The following is a 13392-nucleotide window of genomic DNA, read 5'->3' as shown; positions in this document are numbered from 1 at the left end:
GGTTTGCTGCTTCATCAGTAGATTCAGAGACTGTCGTATTTCGAGCCATCTCTAACAGTGTCTGTCCAGACATTGCAGGGGAAGGTTACAGGACATGATATTAAAGATTAGTTATTTGCTTGGAATCAGAACCAGATGTGGGACACTGTTCAGAACTAGTGTGGGAAAAAGCGTGGGCGTCACAATGTGGGATGCTGATCGGTATTGCCACAGAACAAATGCAAATTTCATCAGATGTTCTTGAGGGCGTATCCTGGGAATGCTGCTGATGCTAGATAGGTAGAAACAGAAACTGGATACACGTTCCCAAAGTTATATTTTGAAACTCACATATCCATGCATGGTCTTTTTGTTTTAGACTTACGAAATAAAAGAAGAAGGAGGAATTCTCAAGAGGCTGACTAAAATATGGCACAAAATTACAGAACCTTTGCAGCCCAAAGTGCCACAGAAAAACACCACCAGGGTGAAGAACTTGTCTTACCCTTTTTCCAGAGAAAAAATCTATTTGTGAGTATCTAACAAAGTGCACAATGTTTCGCTGAAGAATATTATCCAGTGATTTACATTTTGCAGAATTTCCTATCCTTCATTGTCCTGAACTTGTATTGTTTAAGAAAATAAAGAGTCACATGTTTCAGTGAGCCTAGATATCATCCATGGTCTCAAACTGTGAATTGTGCTACCTAGAGGCAGACATCTTACTCTCTGTGCCACTGGAGGGAGCTGATAACCTTTTGCATGTCAAAGCAGTTGCTGCAAAAATACAATGCCGATGTAGGCTCATAGTTGCAACTGTATTGTTTAACCAGGATTCATGTGGCATCAGAGATTAATAGGATCCTACCCGTTCCTGTTCCTTAGTTAGTGAGGCATCCTTCAGTCTCGAAAGACTGTTCCTTACAAAACTGTTATATACCGGAAGCTTTGCCCTACTTACCTTTCAAATCTCAGAATTTTTTGGTTATTTTAAGCTCTGCTATTGCATACTGACCCTACTATGGTACTCTTTCCATTCTGATAAAGCTACAGATGCTGGCCTTCTTCTCATTTTAATCAATTCTTATCTAGGCTTTAGACAACAGGTCAGAAAATTACTCTTAAGTAGTTACCAGTTAGTTGCTTTAAAAATATTTGACATAAAAATGCACTTGCCTTCCATGTTCTCCTTAACACTAGAGATGAAAAGAACACTCACTAAACTGTTCTTTGTTCTCTTTTTAAACTGTTTTCATAAGAAGATTTTAAAAGCCCTGCTAGGTTCCTTGCCTCCAGCTAAGAGGAAAACAAAAACTCTTTCTTCCACCTGAAGATCTTTGTAATGTGCATACAAAATCTCTAACTGTCCTTTCCCTTTGAGAAAAAAGGATCTATGTGCACACATGTGCGCACACGCACGCGCACACACACAAAGCAAGCACAGAAGGTGTAGCTGATTGTTAAGGAAGACACAACAATGCATGTTGTAATCAAAGTACGAAATAAAAGTACAGCCAACTGCAATTTGTGCAATTGTACAAATTGTACACTTATGTGCAAAGACAGAATTTTTTCAAAAAATGCATATTTTACAGATAAATCGCATAGTTTATGTAAAATATTATTCTCATCAATGTGAGAACTCACCTGGTTTCCCTAACCATCTAAATGATCATCCAGTTTTATATATACTCTACCCTTTCCCTTTGGGCTCTGTAAAAGAGCCAATGCAAATAAGGTTCTATGGAGGCATTTTTGCACCCTCAGTTGCCCTAATATTCTTTCTTGGCATACATTCAGCACTCACGTGTCACTCAACCCAATCAATTCATCATGCAAGGAATAAATGTAACTATATACACACCCTCCAAAAACAATATAAACATATATACACATTTGTTTATCTAATGTGCATATATGGATCTTGGTTTTTTTCCCTCTCACACACTTACTTGACTGCCCCCCCATGGCTTTAAAAAGCTTACACCTCTCTGAAGGCCATACCTTTTGATGAGATAATTAAAAACCATTGATAACTGCATATCATTTGTCTTTTTTATTACACTCTCCAGTCTGCATGTATTGTGGAGAGCTATATCATATATTCCAGAACTGAGTCAAAGGACTGCCTTATGAGCTATAATTCATCCTCAAACCTAAAATTAATTTTATGAGGATTTTTTTTCTTGCAGATCAGCAATTTGGCATCTCAAAGCTAAATGCAAGTCTCAAAGCATTGTAATGTAAAATGCAGTGCAAATCAAGTGAGTTGTGGCTTAAAAGTACATTAGCTGCGTTTTACCTTCATTTGTTAAATTTTAAGTGGTTACTATTGATGCTGTTAATTCTTATGCATCACTGCTAGCCTCTGCCTGTGTGTGTGTTGTGTATTGCAAAAGGGCTTCCAGACAAACAGATTGAAGTAGGGTACCTCATTTGTCTAAGAGGTACAGAAGAGCATCCTTGCCACCTAACAAAAGGTAAATCCCCCACAAAAAAATTAAGTGACCTCTGTGGAGGGAGGGGCAGAAGTCCTCTTGCCCACATGGTTCCTGTTTATGGCCATAGATTGTGTTATACCATTTAGATATTTTAATGAGTGACAATAGCCTTTCAGTATTGCTCCCTTTTTCTTGGAATCTAATGTCAGCTATTCTCTCTTTTTCACTCCCTCTCCTCTACCTCCTTCTCCCCCCTTGTCATTTTTACATGATGTATCAACAATAGGGGAATGCTATAGGCTTCCCCCTCCATCATGCCTTGTGTTTCCCTTCAATATGAGGAAGACTGTAAGTGGAAATGAAGGATCACCTGTGACCATAGAGGAACTAGGTAGGAGTGGATAGGCAAGGTTAGGGCTCTCACTTAGACATTGCTAAATATAATGAGAACAGCATGTGATTAGGTCCCCCCCATCTCCTTTTCTCTAAAGAAGGAACATGACCAGAGGCCCACTGTTCAGAAAGATGCTTATTTTAGTTTAGAGTTGCTTAAGATTGACTCAAAAATAAAGTGATGGTGGAGGGGATGGTGGTAGTGTTCTCCCTCAATTTGCAGGGTATCTACACATTTCAGTAGCAACTGAATAGGACTATATATATATAAAGAACAGAAAGATTATTTTGTAACCTATCCCTCGGCATGATCTACACCTTACAAGGGATCTCTGAGGAATCTGTGAATTCTGATACAATTGACCTGACCCATGTCTATTGGTCTAATATGCAGATTGGAACCTAGACAATCAGACTTCTCTGCATGTTGTGATACAGCTCTCAATTAAAAAAAAAACAAATCTAGACGTGCATGTTTTGAAAGAAAATATGCTTAAAATGTGTGTTTAAATAATATTTTAATACAATTATTTGCACTAGTTTTAGAAACAAATCAGATAAATAAATGGGATGAAGTAGGATTGATACAGAAATGCAGTGAAATGGACTCATATGAAAATGTCAGGAACTAGAATTTTAGAAATGTGTAATAATATATTGTGTAAAGAACATGAACAGTTATGTGCTGCAACTAAATACCTACACTGGAAGTTTGAGAAGACTCTTATATCTTAATTAATATCTTAAACTGCATTATAATAAAGTGCCATTGGGTTTTTATCAACCACATAGATAGATTAAGGAAAGAGGCTAATAAAATAAAAAAAAATTATAGCAAAATGCTTCTGCCTTCAGTTGCTTAGGATACAAAACTGGTATTTCTTAAGTGGAATACAAGGCAAAATACAAGAGAACAGACTGTTCTAAAGTGGATGTGTTGTATCAGGTTTAATCTTCTAGGTTTAAATCATGAGGTGCTAGGATATCAAGTCCAGAACCTCTTCTCTTTTTTTCCTAATACACTTGGATCTCATGGTGCTTCTGTCCTAATAACCAACAAATCAGACAGGTTGTGGTATGAATTATTATGAATATTGCCTAGGCGAATATTGTTCCAGTGTCCTGTTCAAAAATTCAAGCTTATAATTTTGGAAGTGTTCACATAGGTTGGTTGTTGTCTTTTGTACATACAGTAGCTAATTTTGTGGTCCACTCCATTCACTAACTCTAGCATTATATGAAGAATGTCAGACAAATTCATACAAGGTGGTCATAATATGTAGCAGCATTTATCTATCGCCTTTATACACAATGCCTCTTTGGACTTCATATCTAGGCACTACTTAAGCTTGGTTTGAAGTTGGTTCAAGTGAATTTTAAACAAAAATGGTCATGTCATGTTGTTTGTTATGTTTTATCTTGTCTCTCTATGCTTTTCCCCCTAGATACAACATTCAGGACAAAGACACATTTTTTGACAATGCTACTCGCAGTCGAATAGTAAGTAAATCCTGAGGAGAACCTTTTCTGCATAATAGCAATCATTACTGATGAACAAAAGTACTACTATTTCTGTCACCCTCTCTATTGTCATGGTACTTTTCAAGGTGGAACAAACAAAAAGGTTTGTGCTATAACATTTTGGCAGTGTAAATTGAGAAAGTGGTAGGGAAGCATGAGAGAGAATTGTATGCAAATGTAATTACACCTAAATAATTTTTCTGTTAAACTGATTGTAGAAATGCAGAACAATAGTCTGCTTAGTGATAGACAGATAAATTTTATTATGGTCAGTGACTAATACCCAAAATACAAATAAAACATGTTATTCCAAGAAACTGCATTGATATCATCCTAAAAACATAACTAAAAATCTCATAGGTGGCATAACTAGTACTGGCTGTGTTTCCCTCTTAGAAGATTGTTTCTGCTAAGTAAAGCTAAACATAAATGTACTAAAACCTTTACTTCATGAATTTTGCCTGCAACCGCACAAAATTTTGCCACATTTAGCAGCATATTTATACAGTATTCTGCCCTGAAAGCAGTAAAAGGTGTAATGTGCCTCTGATCACACAGGAAATAATTTTAAACAAGATTTTATAAATGTTTTCTGAATACCCAGATTAAAAAAACAATTCAAAAGAACTAGAGTTATTGTTTCTGTTGCTCCGCAATTACAAAGATATTTGCACTGGTACTGTGGGATTCTTTTAAACTTATCCTCCCAAACAGCAAATGGCAGAACATGTAGCCAGTCGACAGTGAAAGCACTACGGTACTTTTGTATTGTTAGTAAAGAAAAATAATTCACCTGTTCAAAAAGTAGCAGTGCTGTATCGATTAGAATATTGTTTGAGGTTGTACCTTGATCATGTTGCCTCTTGACCTCTGTAATATGTTGCCTGAGGTCTAGTCTAGCTGTATCATATCTTGCATGGATAAGGCACTCCACAGAGAAGCTATACTCTCTAAGTTTAGCAAATAGAGCTTTCTTCCAAACTGACTTCTATTCGTCCGATAACATTAGAGGGGTAAAGCTTACTAGGGTGTGTGTGAGAGTGAATGGGATTAGCTTCAGCCAAAAATTGAAGATAACTAGCTAAATCCTAGATTCAACTTTCAGATATCCAACATGTAACCACAGAGCTACATTTTTGCTCCAGAGGGATACTTGAAAAACAACTTTTAGAAATCTTGTTTGAACTACTGACAAAGGAGTAAAGGAGAATAAGGGCCCAGTTGTGCACCATAAAGAAGCTGACTAAGAGATCTGGCCCCAAACAATTTTAAGCAGCTGGGACATCAAGCCCCTCCCATGCAAAAAAACCCCCAAAAAGATTGCAGAAGCAGATATCTGTGCTGCTTTGGCTACATATTCTGCATGTACCTTATGAGTGCCATTCACTTGAAAGGCAACACCAAGATATTCGATCTTGTCTGCTTAATTTTGTTGTCATTTATTGACCATTTATAGAGCTGTAGTCTTTTGCAAACATCATAACCTTAGTATTCTTGCAGTTTTGTTGGAGGCTTTCGTCTTGGCTGTAATGTATTAAGGGCACATAAAGCTCTCTTTCAGCCCTTAGGTATCTGTGACAGTAACACTGTGTCATCTGCATATAATATTACCTACTGTCCTGGGAGTTTTCGTGTTGTTCTAAAAATATTCAAAAACAGCATTTCTCAAACATGGCACTTTTAGGAAATCTTTTGCATTTGTATTTACCTGCTTTGGAACTATTTTGTCTTTCTCTTATAGCATCCATGCCTGCCCCATCTTACCTAGGATTCAGACGTATGTTCTAGGATGTTTGACCAATCACTGCCTTGCATAAACCCAAACCTAATTTTCTCAGTGCTACGAAACTTGTGTTCAGGTGGACATAACTCTCTGTCCATTTCAGACTTGCAAGGGCAGACCCGTGTGATTCAATGATCTGCCCTAGAAAAAACAAATTCCATCCCTCTACACAGAAAATTATATGCAGGGTTGGAGTACCATTTATTTGGCAGAGAAACATTATTCCATGTTAGTCTCCATTTGCAATCTGATGTGATTACAGGTCAAAGAAAGCATTCTATTTTATGCCTGAGTACAAATTTAGTAGAACTGAGAAAAAATAGATTTTAGTTTATGCAAGGCAGTGATTGGTCAAAATATTCTAGAATATAGATTCCTAACCTATTGTCCATAGACCACCAGGGATCTGAGATGTCCTCACAAGGGGGGTCTGCGAAGGCTTGAAAAAAATGTTATGTTCTTTTGCAGTTAAATTAGAAAGAAAGAATGAATGAAAGCAGGCAAGCAAGCAAGAAACGGAAACTTAGAACAAAATCTTAATTTCCCTTGCTTGTTTGTGTAAAACTTGGATTTTCTAACCTACTGCCTTCATTAAAAACAAATAAAGGTAAAAATCAGTTATGAAATTCTTTATTTTTTATTATTATTATTATTATTATTATTATTATTATTATTATTATTATTATTATTATTATTATTATTATTATTATTATTATTATTATTATTATTATTATTATTATTATTATTATTATTATTATTATTATTATTATTATTATAATATTTCTATCCTGCCCATCTAGACCAAAGGTCTACTCTGGGTAGTTTGATAGCGGTTTGCTATCTAACTGTTTGCTAGCAAATAACTGTTTGATATTTCTGCATATGGTGAGAACATGTAAGTGAATGATGCTGAGTGGCTGAGAGACAGCACATGACATTTCTCACTACTGCACAGTCAGTCAGAAGCCATGAAAAGAGAGAGTCAGAGTCAGTGTGAGTGAGTGTTCGGACAGACTTCATGATCATGTTTCCTCTTTGATTTCTGTTAACAAAACCATTTGGTTGCTGGGTAAAGTGATTTTTGAGATTATCACTGTGAATTTCGTAACAATACAATTGGGCTGAGCCTCAGAATGGATTGCTGGCTGAATCTGAAAAATTAAAAGAGCTGATGATGTTGATGAGGGTATATCCTGGTGAAAGCAAAATGAAGCTTCTTCTATTCATCTTAAAAACTGGCTTCACATGCACAGGTCCCAAAGACAAGCATCAGTGTGTAATGTGTTATGAGATCTTGTCCAACAAGGACATGAAACCATCAAAATTGTGAAGACATATTGATACTAAATATAAAGAACATGCCACAAAAAGCATCATGTTTTTCAAAAGTGAGCATGAGCTTTGGAAAAGTAAGAAAATGGTTTTAAAAGACTGCAATCAGTTGTAGCAATGAAAATGCAGTGAGGACCTCATTTGAAGTTTCTCAACTAATAGCAAAAACCAGAAAACTGCACACAATTTCTGAAAAATGTATATTACCTTCTGCAAAAATCATGGTTTCTGCATTGATCAATGAGAAAGCTGCCAAGGACCTTTCTTTAATACTTTTGTCAAATGTCACAGTTAAGAAGCAAATTGACTATTTGTCAGCCAATATCAAGGATCAATTGTTAGACATAATTCACATGCCCCCCTGCACTGTAATTGGACAGGCAAAAGAAAGCAGCTTTATGGTGCAATGTTAAATATGAGTATGAGATAAATGTTTTCAAAGACATACGGTTCATCTCCTTATTGGTACACCCTACAGATGAAGAAGTACTGAACAGGTTAAATGAGTTTATAACATCACATGACATGGATTAGTTGAAATGCATTGGAATGAGCACAGATGGCGTGCAAGCAATATCTGGAAAGTTTACTGGACTTGTTGCATGAATTAAAGAAATCATACCATCAGTGACTTAGTACCATGGCTGCATACACCATGGCTGCATACATAGGGAAGCTAAAGCAGACCTTAAATGAATATGTTAAAATTGTCAATTTTATACAAAGCAAATGACCGAATCGAAGACTTTTTGAACAGCTTTGCAGATATGGACAGTGAGCACCACCAACGTTTGCTACACTGTGAGGTTCATTGGCTATCTTTTTTCTCATTTGGGGGAATTTGGAGATGAGATAAGATTATTCCTCATGGAGAAGCAATTTCACCTCAGTGATCGTTTGACAGATTTTTCCTGGTTAGTCAAATTAGTTTATCTGTCAGATATCTTCACCCGTTTAAATATGCTCAATTTAAATCTTCAAGGAGACAAAGTTACAGTTTTTCTAGTTGAAGACAAGATTGAAGCAATGATCAAAAAGTTGGAGTTGTGGCATCATTGCCTATTGAACAAAACCTATGAGGCATTTCCAAACAAATGTTCTTGTTTCCATGGATGAAGAGTTGTCTGAGGACACATCACTTAGCACACAACATTAAAGATTTGCAGCATAGTTTCTGTGAATATTTTTCTGTTCCTGGTGCAAGCAAAAACTGGGTTAGAGATCCATTTTCAGTTAATATGTATGAACTAGAGGGGCTCGCAGCAGCAGAGGACAATTTCATAGAAATATCTGCGGGCGGTGCTCTGAAATTGCAGTTCAAGGAACAGTCCCTTCCAAATTTCTGGGCTCACCTACAAGCAGATTTTCTGTAACTATCAAAGAGGTCTATAAAAGTATTTATACCTTTCGTAATAGCATACTTGTGCCAAAAAAAATCATTCACTGTTCTTGTTTATCTTATAAATGAATACAGAACTTGTTTGAAAATTTAGAGTCAGAACAAAGAATAAAGATTTCAGCTATTAAGTCTGATATAACAAAGCTTACAAGTGAAATGCAGCACCACCCTTCTCATTCATTATAATTATATGAATATATGTTCCTTTTTTCTCCAACCACTTTTTCAGTATTAATGATTTTATGTCCTTGTAATTTCAGTTTCTCCAGCAAGAATTAAAGACAATTATTATTAGTCAAAAATACCAGGCACAGTCAATCAAAATTATAAATATTGTTGGGGTTTAAAAGCTCTGATGGTGTTATTTCTGAAATCTGCAACTGCTTGTAATACTGTGTGAGATTCCATGGTATTGTTCTCAAAGCCCTGATGATTATGGGGACCACTGAAGTGTGTTTCATCCACAAGCAAGACGTTTCTATTGTCAGGTCTCTGTATTTTCTAAGTTTTACAATTCTTTAGCTTCAACTCTGGCATCTCCTGGCACTGCAATGCCAATGATCCAGACATTATTCGAGGTACCTATCAGTTTGGATCCAGAAATCTCATGATTTCATTACTTTTGTCATTTTCTGATACCTTCTCTACCTGATGTTCCCCTGAGTTTTTGAAGGCTGGCAAGTTATATTTTTTCACAATGACAAATTTTGCCATTCTGTCATTATTATTCAAAAATATCAGACACAGTCAATCAAAATGATAAAAACATTGACTGACATTATAAAACAGACACATGTTTTAACCAAAAACCTAAGTATCTGTTAAATAACAGTGCAATATGTATGCTGTTCCTAAAATTGCTAGGTGTTTTTTTCCTTTGTAGCTCTGGTGGTGTTACTTCTGAGATCTGCAACTGCTTAGTGATGATGATAATGATGATTTTAAATCCATATGAAATAATTTGAATAAAATATTATAGTAGTGCAATAACAGATTGACTTACTTTTCCCTTCTCTCCAAACTTAAAGACCCTTCACGAGAAATGTTAAATAAGGGTTTTAAATCTTTAGTTAAGTCTTGGTGGTCCGTAGCAACAAAATATATTTAAAGGGGGTCTGTGGTAAAGAAAAAGTTACGAGCCACTGCCCTAGAACATATGTCTGAATCCTATATAAGGGGGGCAGATATGGAAGCTATAACAGAAAGACAAAATGGTTCCAAAGCAGTTAAATACAAATGCAAAGGATTTTCTAAAAGTACAACGTTTGAGAAACACTGTTCTTCAACAAAACTCCCAGGATAGTGGGCAGATAGTGCTAATATACACAGATGACACAGTGTAAAAGATGTACTGACTGACACAAATGTGGTAATCAGTACAATTCTAGCCAACACACTAAAATAAATAGGCCAGCTCATGTATAGCACAGCTACCATAACAACCATGGAGCTTGGTTACAAATTGACAAAAACCCAGGGAATTTCTGGAACTCCAAAATTGAAAATTTGGCTGGAAGACAAAATAAATAGATTACATGCAGACAATAGCAACTTGAAACACTTGAAAAATGTATAACTCAAAAATGAAAACATAAAAATGAGACTTCAAAAGATATGATTTAGAAAGAAAAACAATATGTAAAATTATGGGTGAATTATTCAAAATATTGAGTAACAGCTATAGCAAAGAAAATTGAAAGGTATGATCAACATTTAAATCAATATGCAATTCTGAAATAGCCAATGATTATTCTATAAATCACTGGGAGGAAATGTAGTTCAAAAGAAATTATGCCTATGTAAAGATGATGCTCTTAAAATGTTGGAAAGAAATTTGGAAAAGCCATAATGAACATAATAAAAATGCCTTATGGATGAAAAATATCTGCAAAGAAGCCCAAGGAAAAAATATAAATGTTATTATAATAACAACTGAAATGAATAAGAGGCAAGTAAAGGCTGTTTAAAAAAAAACTGGAGTGAAGCTGAACCTGGTGAGCTGCACAGATTTTGGCTAAAGCATTTAACAAAGCTCCGTCAATATATAGTAGTGCAATTTAACCACCTGCTTCAAAATACCACAACTGAGGGCTGGATTACAACATAATAAAAGATCATAAAAAGGACAATGAACCCAGTAATTATTGACTAATCACATGCCTTCCAACAATGCTCAAGCTACTCACAAGAGTACTGGCAAAATTAATATTATTTAACTGAAAATTCTCTATACACAACTGAACAGAAAGGGAACTTTCAAAAGTCAAGTGGCACAAAACATCAACTCCTAATTCACAAAATGGTACTAACAAATTTCAAAAGATGAAAAACAAATCTTAACATAGCCTGTATAGATTATAAAAAGGCATTTGACTCATTGCTGCACAGCTGAATTAATACTTGCCTTAAAATATTTGGGGATTAGTACATATATTCTTAATTTCTTTTAAAAAAAACATGGAAAAACGGAAAACTATTTTAATGCCTTATGGTGTAGAAACGGGAAAAGTTAACATAAAAAAGGAGGATTTCAAGGATTCTTTGTCAGCATTACTGTTTAACATCTCACTAATCCCCTTGTCAATAATAATAAATAAACCTGGATTGGGCTACTACCTTTCAGATCAAGGAGGAAAATTAAATCATTTGTTGTACATGGATGACCTAAAATTATATACTGTGATAGAATCACTGCTAAATACAGCGCAAATATTTAGCAAAGATATTCAGATGAAATTTGGACTTAAGAAATGTGCAGTTTTCTCTGTACAGGATTCAAAAGATCCAAAAACTAGATGGAATAGAGCTAAAAATGGCTATATTATCAAATCATTAGCAAGTGATGATAAGTATAAGTATTTTGTAGTACTAGAAGCAGATAATCTTCTGCATACAAAAGTTAAAGATCTAACACAGAGGGAATGCATTAAAATAAAATTTCCAACATTAAATGGTGGAAATACAATCAAAGCCATAAGTACATGGGCAGTTCCAGTAATTAGATATCCAGCTGGAATAATCGATTGGACCCAAAATGAATTAGAAAAAAAATGGATCAAAAGTGTGGAAATTAATGAACAGGCATCACACACTACACCCAAAAAGTGATGTGGACAGATAATGCATGTAGCAAAGTAATGTGGAAAACTGGAGGTCACAGATTACTACAAATACAACAGGCCATAAAAGAAGGGGGGGGGGAAATATAATCATGCCTAAATGATTATATTAAAAGAAGCAGAGAAAAATTGGTGAAAATGGAAAACATCTTGAAAACTACAGAAATGAAGGTTCAATTTAGGAAGCAATAATTTGAAGATAAATTAAACAGCTGCAAAAATAAACCATCACATGAACAACATCTGATAAATATTAAAAGAAAACATAATTATAATTTAATTTAATTTGGGTGTGGCTAAAACTGGGGACCATCAAGAAAGACATTGAAGGCTTGATCGTCACTGCTTGAGAACAAGCATTCTGCACTGCTGTCATGAAAGCTACAATTCATGGAATTCGTGTAAATAGCAAATGTTGATTCTGCCAAGAAAAAGATGGAACTGTGTCACACCTCATCTGTGAATATTCAAAGATTGTGCAGACAGATTACAAAGCTAGACAAGATAGATTGCAAAATTAATCCACCAGTCATTACGTAAAAAATATAAACTGCCAGCATCCAAAAATCCATGGGAAGATTAGGTAGAGAAAATGTCAGAAAACAATGAAGTTAAGACCTAGTGGGACTTTCGGATTCAAATGGACAGACACGTTAAGCGTAATTCACCAGACATAACAATAATAGAGTGGAGAAATGTCTGGATAATTGACATTGCAATTCCAGGAGGGTGCTAGATTTGAAGGTAGAGAATTGAAAAAATTAACAAAATACAAAGATCTGGCAATAGAAATAACATGCTTGTAAATAAAACACATTTCAGTAGTTCCCCATAATCATTGGGGGCATTGGAAATTATGCTGCAGAATTTTACAAAATAATATAATCCGCTGCAGATCTTCAATACAATTATCATCAGAGCTGCAATAAACAGCAATATTACAAGCAGCATACATATTATGAACTGCTTAATTGAATCACTGTTTCTTTTTTCAATGTAGGTACATGAAATTTTGAAGCGGACATACAGTACAAAAGCCAAAAATAGCATGGGTAAGAAAGAATTTGTGTATTGACGAAAACTGACAACATAATATTTTGAAAGATACTTTTAAAACATGTTTCTCATAAGCTTATAGAAACACATTTATTGTGCAGCTTGCTATAGCCAATACCCCACTTAGCGCTGAGGGTATTTTCCAAGAAAATGAGAGTGCTACACAAAACATGGCTAAGTGGGACATTTTAACATTGTGCCTTATTGGATAAAGCAGTCTTGTCAGGAGGAGGCAAAGCAGTGGTGCCGGGAATGTGACACATGGATGATGCAGTAAGAGCAGAGCAATTATTGAACAACACAAGAGGCATCACTCTTCTCTCCCTTCTTCCACCCCTCCTTCCCATCGTTGCATCTGCTTGAAGTAAA

At 35.4% G+C, this 13392-nt stretch overlaps 1 protein-coding gene across 1 annotated transcript in view; it reads left to right on the top strand.

Moving 5' to 3' along the window:
* The window catches only part of ANO2 (anoctamin 2), a 227064-nt gene that overhangs the window by 59111 nt on the left and 154561 nt on the right, over positions 1–13392 (top strand). The window contains exons 5-7 of the mRNA XM_020785745.3: positions 359–510; positions 4259–4313; positions 12968–13019. Coding sequence (XP_020641404.3) covers positions 359–510; positions 4259–4313; positions 12968–13019 — 259 coding nt within the window. The remainder of the gene's footprint in view (positions 1–358; positions 511–4258; positions 4314–12967; positions 13020–13392) is intronic.

The sequence above is a fragment of the Pogona vitticeps genome, chromosome 5 (genome assembly GCF_051106095.1).
Source record: "Pogona vitticeps strain Pit_001003342236 chromosome 5, PviZW2.1, whole genome shotgun sequence".
Lineage (NCBI taxonomy): Eukaryota > Metazoa > Chordata > Lepidosauria > Squamata > Agamidae > Pogona > Pogona vitticeps.
The sequence above is the reverse complement of the archived record's forward strand: the minus strand, read 5'-3'. Positions and strand labels throughout refer to the sequence as shown.